Consider the following 14963-nt stretch of genomic DNA (forward strand, 5'->3'; position numbering starts at 1 on the left):
CTTTTTTCTCCTTAGAAGCATGCGTACCACCACAGGTTCAGAGGAAAAAAGAAAGGCAGAAAGGTGAAGCACGATAGTCTCCTTTGCAATTTCAGTCTTTTTATAGGAGAGACTTCCCTTATCTTTAACAGGATCTCTCCCTGCAGCAAGTGAGCACAGGCAGGGGAAACAGGTCCCTGCACAAGGGAAAAAATCATGCATAATTCCCATCCTTCCCCCTCTCTCCCTGGCAGCATGAAGATTTTGGCAGAAACGAAAAATGGCTTCGCTAAAGCAGCATCAGGTTAAGTAACACTTTACCTGAATAGCTGCATGTCCACCATTAACCTTTAGTAAATGCAACCATTCAAGAGTAAGGTGACAAAAAACCTACCGTGACACTCACAGCAGAAGGCAGAATTTTGGAGCACAGCCTAAGTCGCAGCTTTAATCAAAATAAGAGAACAAGTCACTACATCATTTATATACCTTCAAAGTCCAGAGTCATCTTCTGAAAACTGAGTATTGAGTTTAGAGTCAACTTTTAATTGAGAGAAAAGCTAAGCCTGACTAAAATTTTTAAAGCCTCACATGGGAAGGTGTCATTTAATTGTTACAAAATACACTAAAGGTAATACGGCTTTAAAAAGTTTGATTAACCATACAGGCCTTTGTAGACTTTTGAGACACACTGAAGTGTCTCACCCTTCAACAGAAAGAAGTGTTAGTTTGACTTTTTATTTTATTAACACAAAATAACGCAGACAGTAAAGACAAAGAGACGCACGTATACCTGTACTTAGAACATGGAAAACTCACTGCACAAATGGGAATGATTTCTTCCTTTCTGTGATCTTGCCAATTACTTCTCCTCTCACCCTGAGTACTAGAACACTGTGACAGAGCTATCAAGCTAGGAAACCCAATCTTACGAGCCTGCAGCACTTCCTTGGAAAAATACCCTGCAGTTCCATTACCAAAAAGGGGCTCAGCCTAGGTTTAGAACTACAACTGCTATTAAGAGAACTGAAGTAGAGCACTTTAATTCCCAAGTCTCATGCTGACTCTGGTAACTTCTGCAGCAGATCTTTTATGTATTTAGTATCATACAACATCTTTAAACCAAAGAAAAAACATTTTACATAGTATGTGCATACACTGTAATGTTAATGTATGTATATTCATTTTTACATAGTCCAATGAAAATCCGTTGTATAAGCACAGAAGCAATCCCATGGCTCTGACCACATAAATACATCAGTTGCAGAGATCACTTACGGTGACGCCTTTTTTTTTTCTTTTTTTTTTTTGTTGTGGCACTCGTATAGTCAGTTGGTCCAGTGGCTTCACAACACCTATACACACATAGGGACAGGTAAAAAGTAGCTAGATCTTGACGGGCCAGTAGCTGAGCTTACTGCATAGCAAGGCTGATGTACAGTTTGACATCTGCAGTAATAATACCAATACCAATAAATTAGATTTAAACAACTGAGATATACCTCCCATAGTATGAAAGCCAGCATTCACAAAATCAGAAAAAATACTTTTCTGTTCAGACGGCATGGTAACAAACAAGGTGTTTGCCACAGTACAGAATCAACACACTCTCAGTGTCCAGTACTATTAGTAGGTTGTGGCACATTGACATTTAATTGCCATGCAAGGATAACAACCTTAGACATTTTCCTAGGAATTGTCTTATCAGTCAGAGGGTAGAGAGAGATCCACCATCAAAAGTCAGTAACTTTATCTTTGCTTGGGAATAGCTGAAAGTGGTTGCTTTATTCCAACAGATGGCAGACGTTTCAGTTTAGTTAGCCATGCAGTTGTTTTGTGAATAGGATTAGTCACATAGATCTATGACATCCATGTCTCTGCAAAAGAGAGCAGGTAGTTATTTCTGGTTTTAACACCCCTCTTACATCAAAGGGGGCATACCAAGAAGTGTCGTCTGAAAGCAAAGTATCACAATCTCTTAAAATGAAGCTCCAGGTCAGCTCTCCAAACAAACATAGAATCACTAGAACAGAGCTCTACCTTGCATCCACTTAACTAGTACAGAATTCACAAGAATACTCTGAGCACACCTCAGAGCAAGAACTATGATATGGAATGATGGAGGGATTTGTGAGACCAGCCTCGCCAAACAAAAAGCCCGAGTCTTTTTTTTTTTGGCATGACAAAAGGGTAAACTCAAGAAAAAGTGTATATTTTACAGGTAATTTAAATAATAATAATTTAAAAAACCCAAACAAAAGAAGTGTTGAGCAAGTGACTATTCAGTGTTTTACGCAAAACTCAATCATTTGTGAGTTTTGACCGGGCAATCAGTCAGAGACAGACTGTTAAAATAGAACTCCAAACTGAAAAACCACTGTGCTTGTAATAAAGCTGGTTTCAAACTGGCATTTCTAACTCCACTGGCCTCTATGTATTTTTACAGTAGTTTCAGTCGTTCAACATGAGTTACAAGCTGCTGTTCCGCAGTTAGCGCCACTCTTCTCCTGTGAAACATACTTCAGGCTTTCAGACTACTCTTCTCTTGTTCCACAACACTTTGGAGTGAAGAGCTGACAAGTCTATCCAACATCTTCAGTTTTCCTCTAGACTGCATTCCTAGGTGTGCCATTGTGAGTCACTGCTTTCATATTTGAGGCGCTTGATTGATGGTTGCAGATTCTGTGGGAGGCAACACCTACTTCAAAGACTTCATGAATGGCTTTGCGGAAGCAATGAAAATTGTAGTCTATCAGACCTGTCAGGAAGGAGGGGGAGAGGAAAAACTGTGCTCAGCTTGGAACATTTACATGATCAGAGCTTCAAAATAAATAGAAAATGTTTCATTTAACCAACAGCTGTTGCGCTCATTATTTCAGTATGAATTTGGATTCAGAAGGTTTAACAAAGTTTTACTGATGCCAGTATTTATCTAGACTGTCTCAGTTTTCACAAAAAAACAACCAAAAAGCAAAAAGAAACCCTAACCAGGTACTCATTTGGAATGCAAGGTGTATATTGAAAGGTGAAGGCACAACACAAGCCTCTACCCCCCCAAAAAAAACACACTAGTACAGCACAACCATAATTATGTCATTGATATATCTCCTAACTGTGGTGAGAAAAACTAAGATCAAATACAGCACAATTATTAGAAGAAGACATCTGCTGTTTTCTCTTTTTAAAATACCAAGGTAAATACTGTCACCATTTAAGTAAACTACTTTGAAATTAGGGCCTATGCTGTCATTTCTACCCCATAACATATGCAAGACCATTTGTACCATCGTCTCCTGCAGGTCTAAGCAACAAATAGTTGGTTAGACCTGCAATGTATTAAACACTTTGTTCTAAGTTCCTACCACATACCACACAAGCTTACTACTGCTGCTTTCTTCAGTCATATGTTAAAGAAAAAAATCACATCAGTGCTACACGCAATAGAGAATATGGCTATTCACAACACAGCAGCTGCCAAGCAGGACATACTACACATTACTCCATTCCACTGATTCCACTACAGCAGATGGTACTGACATGAGCCACATTAGCTACACAAGTCTTTTCAGGAGGAGGACAGCGATTAAAGCCATGATTCACAAGAATAAAAATAAGACCTCTTTATACCTATCTCTAGGAAAGGAGAAAATTCCTTCCAGAAAAAAGTAAACAGATTTAGTTACACAAAAATCAAGGTGACCTGTAAAGCCATATTAGTATTTGAGAGTTGATAAAAAACGTTAGATAAAAGCCAAAGAGGGGAAGTCCTTACCTTTGCGCTCAAAACTCTCTTCTCTAAGAATGCAAACTAATGCCAAAAACTTTGTTACTTCCTTTAAGTACAGGACTGTTGTGTTATTGAGCTTGATGATTGCCATTGATTCTTTATCGTAAGCGCTTCCAGTGCCATCTTCCTTTAACCTAAGAACGAACGAGTTAACCCAAGACATAATCTAGTGGACACACATATGCAACTTCAAGACAAATACCTGTTAAATGCAGTTAGAAGGCTATTCTCATAGTGAACAGTGAGCACGTGAAGACCTTGCAATGCAGGTCTTAATGCTACCATAGGTAAGACCATGACCACACCAAGTTTCTCAGGGAAGCCAGACCTAAACAGAGTAGAGGCCTTCACTAGATACTATCTGTCTTAGATGAGCAGTTAAGAGCAAGCTGTCAGCATGCATTCTTTTGATGTCAAACTAAGAGCTGTGGCTGTTTAGTCAATACTGTTTTCAGCTTGCAGCTGAGTATTCTTAATGGAGATGGTATTGTACATTCGTTATAGCCTAGTTTACCTTCAAACCAAAGAGACAGTGCTACTCACTGTCTCACAGAGCTTACAGTGCTACAGTAAGGCACTGAGTGACTGGTTTGAAGATTCAAATGCAGGAGTTCTACAAAGAAACATCAATCAAGTGGCATCTCAGAAAAATTACTTCTGGTAAATTAATACAGAGGCTTCCTTAGTGAGGTCAGGGCAGCAAAGCTGTGCAGAACACTTTTTAGTCTTAAGCTAAAAAGATAAGATTTACAAGAAAAGATAAGGATGCTGCTTTCTATCTGCAAATTGTTAGTGCTAGTTAAATTACTGTAAAAGCAAAAGATGTATCACAAGCCACTTGTAAGCACTCTCCTGAAGAAAAAACAAAACAAAGTTACACAACCTTGGGTTGACCCATCAGGAGACAGACCATTACACACTGCAGTATTTCTTGACAGCGCTATGTTTGCCTAGGCTACAGAATCACAGTAGTGGTTCTAGGCTTTAGAACCACAGTTCTAAAGTAAGTTACCGCTTCTCCAGAACCACTTCAAAAATCCGTTGTGAAGTATAATTCAGCTGTAAGAAACAAGCACTACACGCATCCTTTAAAGAAAGTCTGCAAGAGCTGAGTTGATCTTGCAAAAGCCATTCTGTTCAGAGAGTGGCAAGTCTCAAAGCAGTGTGACTGCAAGTTACACTTATGAGCTATGGCCTGTTATCGACCCCAGTTTTTTGCAGATATTAACATTCTTGCACCGAGCAAGCCAAATGAGACACAGCAGTATTCATATTCTACACGAAACAGTTGACCTTTACAAGGTCAGATGGCTGTCTAAGGCCATGAGTGGAGGGAAACCAACTGAGTACAAATGCTTGATCCAGCTGCCAGATCATTTGGCTTTTAGTTAGTTACAGAACCAACGTGCTCTACAGACCAATCAATAGCATCTTGCTGGATGACAAACCCAGCACCGCTTGCACAATTTGCAACTATCCTACAACTCACAAGAACATTTTTCCTAAGAGTATTCATCACTTACCCATATATACAGGAAACATCTATCACTACATCAATCATGTCACAGCACAACTCATACGACTGCATGTCCACAGGAGAACTGTCTGTTGCAATGTAGATTTTGCTGACTACGTCGAAGAGAAAAGCCTTTTCAATGCCTGAATTCTTCAGAAAAAGAAAGAATTTGGATGAATTTTAAAAATCTCAAGTAGAATTCATACCCTTTCACGATCTTCATAGCAGGAAATGGTTTAGACAATCAATTTTGAGGCTTAGGACAGATTCAAGATTTAAGAGCATATAGCTTACAAATACAATACCCTTGTTGCTATAATACATATCAATACATCACCTTCTACTTGACAAAAATAAAGCTGTGGACTCAGTTAGAATTCTTTTTTGTTTGTTATTTACCAGATCATAATTAAGATTACATATTACTATGCTTCCAGAACCCAAATTCAGCAATTATCTCCTTCTGTGGTTCTGTTAACGCCAGAAGAGCCACACATTCACATCCACCTGATGGACCAGGCTCAGAGATGAGTTACTTCATAGTAGTATACCGACACTTAAACTTACTTTGTAGTATCAGTGTCTGCATGAGGCAGTTGCCATGTAATTTTAACGGGCAGAGCAAATAAAAGTCAACTTCTAAACTTACAACTCCACAAAGAGGATCGCGTTATGGCAGTTATGCGTGCGGAAAAGCATCAAGCCAATTGTACCATCCCATTTGTAAATGACCACTTAGGCGAAGTGCACGTGCTCACACTAAGTTCAGAAGCCGCCTGCTGTTAAACAAGTTATTACATATACACTATGGATTTCTAGCAAAACTTAATTTCTATTTATGCACCAGAAGCATTCCTTATCGCTTCTTCCTAGCTAGTCTCAATACCCAAGGCAGTGTCCTGAGGACATCCAGACTATCCTTTTGGCATCAGGGCCAGGCTCCACACCCTCAGGGCAGTGAGCAAGGTGAGCGTTAACATGCCTTTTATCCACTGGGCCAGGTTGTTACAGTCTTCTACCAACCTAGGAAACAAACATTATACAGTAGCATGGGGCAACATGTCTGACCCACAGAGCTCCTCTCAATCACAACTGGTTTTTTTTCATGTTGTCCACATGCCTGCAACAGCATGGGGTGTAACTTAAATGAGACAGGCCACTCCAACCGTGTCTCTAGGGTGACATTTTATTTGATTTACAGTACACAACAGCAAATTTTTATGTCAGAAATCATATGAGAAACACAAATACTAGAAGAATAAGTGCCGAAGTCTCTCAGGCCACATGAAAGTGACAGTTTAGTTCAGGGCCACGTTCCTGTTATGAAAAAAGTCTCTTGTCAGTACAGCTACGCTAGACTAGTAAGTGCCTTAGCAGACTAATCAGTATATCATGCTGGCAAGAAAACTTTTGTATCAACAGTTATAACCAGCCAAACTATGCTTTGTCAGTATTTAGAGAAACAAGCGCAAAGCACACACCAGTACAATTTAGCTGTGGTGAAGAGTTTCTAATGCAGAGAACCGAGCCAACAGAGTACACCAACAATATGAGTGCCACCCAAATCTCCCAAGGGCAGATCTAGCCAGTGTTCCTTAGCAGAAGGACTTGCTTTACCATTCTGCGTATTTCACTCAAAAGTTCTGTTAAATTAACACTTACTGATATAAAGATATTTAGTAGATTTTCCAGCGTTGGCAGTTGCGGAATGAGCTTCTGTACCACTTTACTGAAGGCTTCAAATATTGAATGGTCATAGATACTGGTCAAATAAAAGCTGAGATTAAGGAGAGATGGAAAAGAAAAAGGAACTAAGATTCAAGAGTATTTCAGAATTGCAACAGAAGTCCTAAAGCTCTGTTGTCTAACATTCAGGCCTAACGATTTAGCTGGCATGCTTTTGTCACAAATATACCTGGCCACTGCACCAAGAATCTAAGTTCTCAGCAAGAGGAGTAAACATGAAACAGATTTCTCCTGTCCCTGGGAAACGGGAGAACAGAGAGAAAAATCTGAACAGGCTTTCACAGCACACTTAGCCTACAGAATCTCATCACAAAGGCGTTAAAAGCTCACTTAGATTTCTTCAAGTCCCATCCTGGCCTTCCACTTTGTTCACTCGAACACCGAGAGATATCGGCAATATTTAAAGGGTCCACGAGAATCAAAATAGCAGTAAAAACAGAGAAAAGATAGCTCATTTTAAAGGTGTCAGGAGAACACACCTTAAAAGCGAGCCAAATATCAAGAGACTAAGCTTTTCAAACCAATCATGCTGAAATTCAGGTACAGCCAGCACTAGAAGGCAGGCAGCTTCCCCTTTCCTGCCCCTGCCCCTCCAAAATCCACATACACAAATTCAGCCTGTTGTACTGAATGGAAATTATGCAAAAGGTCTTTGAATTATCAGCTGGTTTATGAGTAAGTCTGTTGATTGGAATCGGATACAATAGCCTGCCTTATTTTAGTCAGCTTAACAGCTGAGCCTAGGCCATGAATTCAGTGGTATATTTTATAACAAGAGTTTGTGCAATATTAAGAAACCAAGAAGGCCTTGCTCTGGTCCGCCCACTATTACATCTGAAAGCTGGTCTGTATGCACACAAGCAACAGTAGAATCACATATGCCAGAATCTTTAACTCACCTAAGGTGAAGTTTTTCAAGCCCTGCATCCGTAAGGTCATCATTAGCCCTCTGATGAATATCCCTCTGAGTTTCTATTTTATGGTCATCCGATAAACCATCAACTTTATGAATAAAAACTTCAAAGTTCATTTCTGGGTTGACCTTGTAGGCTTTTGAAACTGTAATATGGAGTCTTGTTAAGGCTTCCATGTAGTCATCCTGTAAGTCAGTTTTGGCAAGAGTGAATGACAATGCTGTACCCCGATAACTATTCCATTCTGCACAAGAACAAAATATTTCAGTGCAAGAGCTTCACTTCTGTAACTAAACAGAAGTATGGGAGAAAAGAATATCCTGGAGTGTCAGGAATCCAAGTAGCTTAGATTCTGTTATGTAAATTAAGTTGCATTAGCTATACAAGAGTCAGCTAAACAAAACCAGGCTTCAGAGCAAAAGGCAGGTTACAATTCAACTCCAGCAAAAGGCAGCAGCGATCTCCAATACCTGGTCCTAAGAACCAGGTGATCTCCCATGGTGCAATTCCTAAATTCATTAGAAGCTACAAGATACCCAATAGTACCAGTACTCGAAACTAAGGTCAGAAGTGTGCTGCTATCAAATGAACTCCATAGCATTCAACAGCAGAGGAAAGGGATAATTCAGACCATCTAGCACAGCAGGTTCTCACTATTATTCAAGAAAAGGTGAGTTCAGAGTACTTGCCCCTTTCCACTCTCTCCACGAGGAGCCTATGTTCCAGTCACTTCACAAAACTAAAAGCCACACACTAAAAGTTAGATTGCCAATGCATCCTTTCATACATAGCAGATGCTTTACAAACTTACCTAAAAATATAATATTATCTTCTCAATCATTCCTCTCACACATAAAGCAAAAAGATTCTTAGCAATTTATTTACCTGGGCATCAATAACATATATTAGAGCACCTGTTCCTCTGAAGATCATCTCATAATCAAATGTTGGATCAAAAAAGTCCATCTGTCCAGGAAAATCCCATATTTGAAAATTCACAAATGAACTGTTTGAAATATCATCTTTGTAGATCTTGTTGGTACTTTCCAAGAATAGAGTCTCGTTGGGAGACATTTTGTGAAACACCACCTGTTAAAAGAACACAAATAATACTATCGACTATATCTTATTAGAAGATGGTAAGAGTTCTGTGACTTGAATCTTACAAATAGGTTTGTTCATTCTAAAATGTACAGTTTTCCTTTCAGTAAAAGGTTAGCCTCCTGCATCAGCTAAGGGAAACAGTCTACCCTCAGCCAGAACCAGGCAACCGAGTACGGTTAAACATTTTCATAAGTCTAAGTAACACTACTCCCTAAAGACACAGATATCCCAGTTACTCTTTCTTCCTTGTAAGTCTAACAAAGTACTTTCAAATCCTGCCATATTAGCAAATTCAGATCTGGTATAAAGCCACGATGTTAATTAACCAGCTGCAAACTTTTAAGAACCGTTCCTTTCCAGTCTTAGAAATTCCTAAAGGAAACTTTGCTTCTAGTCTGATGTCAAAGTGTTATGACACAATATAATCAGACTGCTCCTAAAATAAATAAAAGCGTAAAAAAATAACATCTAGATTTCAGAGACCCGAACAGTTAGGGTTGTTTGCCGTCTATTAACAACTGAATTATGTTTGCTGACCTTCTCCTTTCAAGTACCCTAAAGAAACAATGAAAGCTTTCACGCTATTTGGTAAACGGCTTAGATGAAAAAATTTTTCAGTGATGAAAAATGTCCTCACTGCTCGCACTCAGAAAGCCCCACTGGGATTTAAGCCGTTCCCTGAACAAACAGAACTAGCACATAACCCCACAGCAAAGCAGCCTGTCAGAAAAAGCAGTCAGCTTTGACAGCGAACACAGTGCTAAAGCAACTCAACTGTATATTTCAGAAGTTACGACAAATGTAAGGTGGTCCAATACTAGGAGTGCAAAAAGATGTTTTCTATACAGCACTTGGTAATTTTTTTAAAGTGTTTCACACAGTTACAGAAGTCACCCATTAAAGAGGCCTAGTACAACAATCGCTGTCAAAAAACCTGCAAGACAACAACTGCAAACCCAGCACAGTTAATAGATTGTTTAGTGAGGTTCAAAGTAGTAAGTCAGCCTAGCTTTTCAAGGCCAAGCAAAAGGAAAAAAAAAAAATAAATCAGTTTATGACAAATGTTTGAGGAAGCCAAGATCTAAATGATGTTTTAAACAGCATTACATTTATATGAAGAAGAACAGTTCGAGACACACAGCGGCTGTATTGCAAGGACTAGAAATTCCTCAGCATTTGCAGCACAGTTTTAAAGCATTCTGAAATCAGCATTCCTTCTTTGGAGCTCGGCATCTCCCACGGGGAGCAGGACAAATCAGTGAATCCAGTTTAAAGCACATGAGTCTCTGAGAAGCAATGCCATCATCCCCTCTCCCCTCTTTCCCAAAGCAGCACGTTTCATTGAACTGATGTCCCCCATCTTTTTTTACATTAATAGGGGAACCGCGACACAGTTTTGATCCGATTCGACTTCTATCCCCTAGCATACGCTCCCACTCTTACTTGCTTTAGACAGCTTTGATAAAGCAAATAAAGTCAGATGCTGTGGAAGCATCTGGTTGGAAGCAGGCAGCTAACACTTAAGCCAAGCAATTTTGACTAGGCATACACAGGCAGAGCAGACAAAGCTAGTAAAGTTCTAAAAATCTGCTGAGTTTCCTTGCTGCAGCTTTTATCATTCCTGACTGTGGCTTTTACACCTTCAACATCCAACGGTCTCACTGACTTCCTGGCAGACTTCCCGCTGTTACTGTATTTTAAGAACTTTTCACTGTCAGCTTAAGCACTCTTCGCAGTACACTCTTGCAGATTTTTTTTTATCCCTCTGAATTTATCACTGACATCTGACCTGCCACAATCTCTCGAGTTTTAAGGATTTCTTTTATTCCCTGACACATCAGCCTTTTGTCTACAGTAACTTCTCTGCAGCAGCAGTTGGTTTTATTTTTGAATTGCAGCAGGTAAGCTGCACTCTTGATGCAGTATTTCTGAACTGCCTCCGTGTTTTTGGACTGCTTCTTTATGGGTTTGTTTTGGTTTTGTTTTGGTTTTTTTTTTTAACTCACAATTTCTGTCTCAATGTTCAAGCAGTTACCCTTCCTTGGATCTGTGAGCTGATTTTGTCCAGCATGTGCATTCCCACTACCTTAAACTTCGAATGGACTCCCCAGGGAACCACGTTTGATTTTGGTTTTTGATGTCTGTTTGCTTGTTTTACAAGTCAGAGAACACCGACATTTGGACTTTGACTTCCAGCTGAAATGTTAGCCTGATCTATACAAAGAAAGATTTCCCAGACCACCAAACAGTAATACATCAAGTGACAATGACTTCCACAACATCCCTACTACAAGAGCTTATGAACAAATATGACCTGCCACTGCCAGACACGTTTTCGGGTACACTGTAGCAACACTTGCAAGAAGAATATCTACGGCAGGAATTGCAAGGTGCTGAGAAAGTAACACATCTAGGATAGCTTGTTTTGTTTGGTGGTTGGTTGGGTTGTTTTATTTTTAGACCTCATTTGCAAACATGAATGACTGGTTTAAATCTGAAAATCAACATCCTTTTCTTCAGAAGGAAAACAACAACCAGAGTCAGAACTCTTCTATGAATCTCCGCAGTGCAAGTAACCCAGAGGGAAGAGCCCTTCGTTGGGAGCTGTCCCAGGCCACCACGAAGCATGCCTCAATGAAGTCTGTAGAGCCAAAGCAGGCAACTGGCCCTTCATAAACAACCAGTCTCCCCACTACAGCACAGTATCATTCTGCACATAAAAACAGGCACCTTTACCTATAAGTCCAAATGCAGAATGGGTTTTCAAACTCCTTTTTTTTAATTTTCTCTCCAGTCATAGTAAACCCTTTTTTTTCTTGAGGTAATATTAGACTATTTCTATTGCCCTCATGTCCAGAAAGGAATTTGCACAGGAAGATGGAAGGAGGTCCCTGAAAAGAGAGAGAAAAGGTACGGTATTGCAAGACTGTGTTGACAATCTACTAAATGGAAGTGAACAGCTGCCTCACAGGTAACAACGAAAAGTGACTTCCAAAGGATTCCCAAACAGCAGTAAGACATACGACCATTTTGCCATTTTCATGCTTTCCAGAATCTTTGCTTCAGTTTTGTGGATTTCTTAAAATGCAATAATGAATGAGATGGTCTCAGAGGTAGCAGCTGTCTTCCTTTTCCAGAGGAAGGATTTGGGGGGTGTGGGATGACAAAGGAAGAGGGTAAATACAGCAAAAGGAAGACAAGACAGACCAAGATTTTTTAAAAATTCACCAGTTATTAGGAGCACTACATTACATCTTGCTGTAAGATTTTCTAAGTATTAGAGCTTGCTATAGAAGCACAAGAGACAGCTGATTCTGACTCCCTAAGTCCCAAAATTCAATACATTTATTTAACAGCTTTAAAGAAAAATGGGTATAAATGAAAGGTTTACTGCAGCTGCTTTAGGTTCTACTACACAGATAGATTCCTCCCCCATTATTCATGTTATTTATGCTAATCCTATGAAGGCAGAGCCTGGAGTCATAGAATCATCAAAGAATCACAGAATGTGTTGGGTTGGAAGGGACCTTTAAAGCTCATCCAGTCCAACGGCTGCAGTCAGCAGGGACATTGGTAGCAGTTCAGGTTGCCCAGAGCCCCATCAAGCCTGGCCTTGAATATCTCCAGGGATGGGGCCCGCATCACCTCCCTAGACTATCTGTTCCACTGATCTACCACCCTCATGGTGAAGAACTTTTTCCTAACATCCAACCCAAATCTACACTTTTCTAGTTTAAAACCATTACCCCTCGTCCTATTGCGACATGCCCCAGTGAACAGCTCTTCCTCAGATTTCTTATAGGCACCTTTCTGATCTGGTGACTATGGCAAAAAAAAAAAAATCCAAACAAACAACAACAGAAATCACCATCATACGACCAAAAACCCCAAAATCTGGTACTCTGAACTCTTTCCAGGTTCTTATTACATAAGTACAGTAGACTAAGTCTAGTTACACTGGTCGTAAGTCTGGACTAGTATGGAATATCCAACTGTCCAAAGGGGGGAGAGGGACGGGAGTGAAGGGGGCAAAAACCACACGAAAAAACCAAGAGTTCCTCCCCAGCACCACTGTCTTTTCCTTTTGTGAGAGGACTCCTGTTAACATTGTTCTCAGTAGAAGGCTGGAATAGTTTAATAATTCATGTTTTTCACACAGATTTCTAGATTCCCACAAAGCCAGTACTTTTCACGATGCACTCTCTGGCAAGGTGATCAACAACTCGTGCCCAGACAGAAGAGTCAGGTCTAGTTATGACCATTTTTGAACTAAGCAGAACTAAAAGCAGCGATGCTGTTGAAGAGAAACTTCTTGGAACTGCTTGATGCTCTTAAGAATGTCTCAAATTATTGTCACAGTTAGTTGGCTCAGGCAGCAACAGCTCCTACATAACAGAACCACAGCTTCTAATTCCCAAGCCAGATCGGCAACCGACCAGCAAACGATAAATTCTATGTCCTTTTATTATCAATTTTATTCTTAATGCCACATTGTTCCTTTCCTGTACAACTACTTGAATGGGTCCTAAGAGAACTGATGCTACCAACCTTGATCATAAAAAAAAAAGTCCAAAAGCTACATCTATAAAGTTACTTGTAATGTCTTAAAAATCTAGCTGCAATCTGGAGTTACTGCTTTCCTCCAGCTTTTAGGGTTCACTTTTTCCAGCAGTGACAACACAGTAAGATCTCTAGTGAGAGTCTACAAAGGGTGCCTTTCACACCACTAAAGACTCTGCAGAAGACTTTCACTGCAATCACTGCATTTGCACATACAGTGGGGGCATTATGCCTAAATAATGGGGAATAACTGGAAAGGCTGAAAAACAATGACAGCCCAATAGAAAAAATTCTCACTAACAGATATTGCATCTTTTGCATACTTTGTCTAAAGAAATGCGAGCAAAGGATAGGAGTCTTCAGACTACAGTTTAGAACTCACTGGTCTAGTACAGCCTATAGATAACCAAGTAGTCTACATAAGACAGGTAAAAAAAAAGCTAATTCCTATCTGATACACTGCCATGTCCAAAAAAAGACTGCTCCACATAAAACCTTAACAGAAATCTCTGAAGGATTCCACACTTGCATTTGAAGAAAGTTTGAGGCTGCTAAGCCTAGAGCTTGAGAACCACCACATTTTCCTAGTAATGCCTTCTTATTAAAATATAACGTAAGATTTCATAACAGGGACTGCAAATATAAAACTTGCACTGAGGAACAAGGATCATGTTGGCGTTACACTTCTCTTGAGCTACGTGGCAAGTGAAAATAGTTTTCTTATTTTTATTAAGAAACACCAGTGACTTCAACAAAGCTACTAACAGGCCTAGAGGCACCAAAGCTGTTTTATTTCCTCCTCCACCAGTGACTCTGTAGTTTGCTCAGTCTAGCGCACTAAAGGAAACCAGAGGCTGCCTTCTGCTCGTACAAAAGCAGAAGTCTCTTTCAAAGGCTCAAAAGGCAGAACAGGTCATCTTCTGACCAGAAGCACTAGCTAACCACCACACACTTGTACCACTCTCAAGGTTTTCACATCCATAAGAAAACGCCTCACTGTAAGTTTCACACCAGTATCTTCACTTCTTATTTTTGAAGTGTTAAAGTGACGAACGACAAAGGCGACAACCTATGCTACACAACCTTCCTCTCTAGGAAGTGCGATCGGAGTCCGTTCTGGAAAGTAAGCGTCTTCAAGTAGGAGCCTCCTTCCCCTCCCTCTTCGCTATATGCGCCCACTTAAAAAAGCACAAATTGCCTAAAAAGCAACACAGCAAGGAAAAAGAGCTGGGCGCCGGCGAAGCAGCGCGGCAGGCGGGGGCGGGGGCCGCCAGCTGCCCCTCACCTTCTGGATGGAGGACTTCCCACTGCGCCGCAACCCCATCAGCAAGATCCGCGGCTTGGAGTCCGCCCCACC

General features: G+C 40.3%; 1 protein-coding gene across 1 annotated transcript; it reads right to left on the reverse strand.

The window, feature by feature from the left end:
* Positions 1-2230: 2230 nt before the first annotated feature.
* Positions 2231-14957, reverse strand: RRAGC (Ras-related GTP binding C). The gene is made up of 7 exons (XM_010188527.1): positions 14892-14957; positions 8828-9031; positions 7928-8127; positions 6945-7059; positions 5290-5432; positions 3752-3900; positions 2231-2737 (listed from the first exon to the last, which is right to left on the reverse strand). The coding sequence occupies exons 1-7, from the start codon at positions 14928-14930 to the stop codon at positions 2586-2588; spliced, it is 1002 nt and encodes a 333-aa protein (XP_010186829.1). The 5' UTR covers positions 14931-14957; the 3' UTR covers positions 2231-2585.
* Positions 14958-14963: the final 6 nt, after the last annotated feature.

This window comes from Mesitornis unicolor, unplaced genomic scaffold (genome assembly GCF_000695765.1).
Source record: "Mesitornis unicolor isolate BGI_N332 unplaced genomic scaffold, ASM69576v1 scaffold44327, whole genome shotgun sequence".
Classification (NCBI taxonomy): Eukaryota; Metazoa; Chordata; class Aves; order Mesitornithiformes; family Mesitornithidae; genus Mesitornis; species Mesitornis unicolor.

Bases quoted from the DNA above. Each gene is read 5' to 3' on its own strand.
- RRAGC (XM_010188527.1), bottom strand. From the start codon at position 14,930: ATGGGGTTGCGGCGCAGTGGGAAGTCCTCCATCCAGAAG. The intron at 8,128-8,827 runs GTAAATAAATTG...ACTGACTTACAG, and splicing joins TATATGTTATTGATGCCCAG to GATGACTACATGGAAGCCTT. The intron at 2,738-3,751 runs GTAAGGACTTCC...CCTTCCTGACAG, and splicing joins AGAGAGTTTTGAGCGCAAAG to GTCTGATAGACTACAATTTT.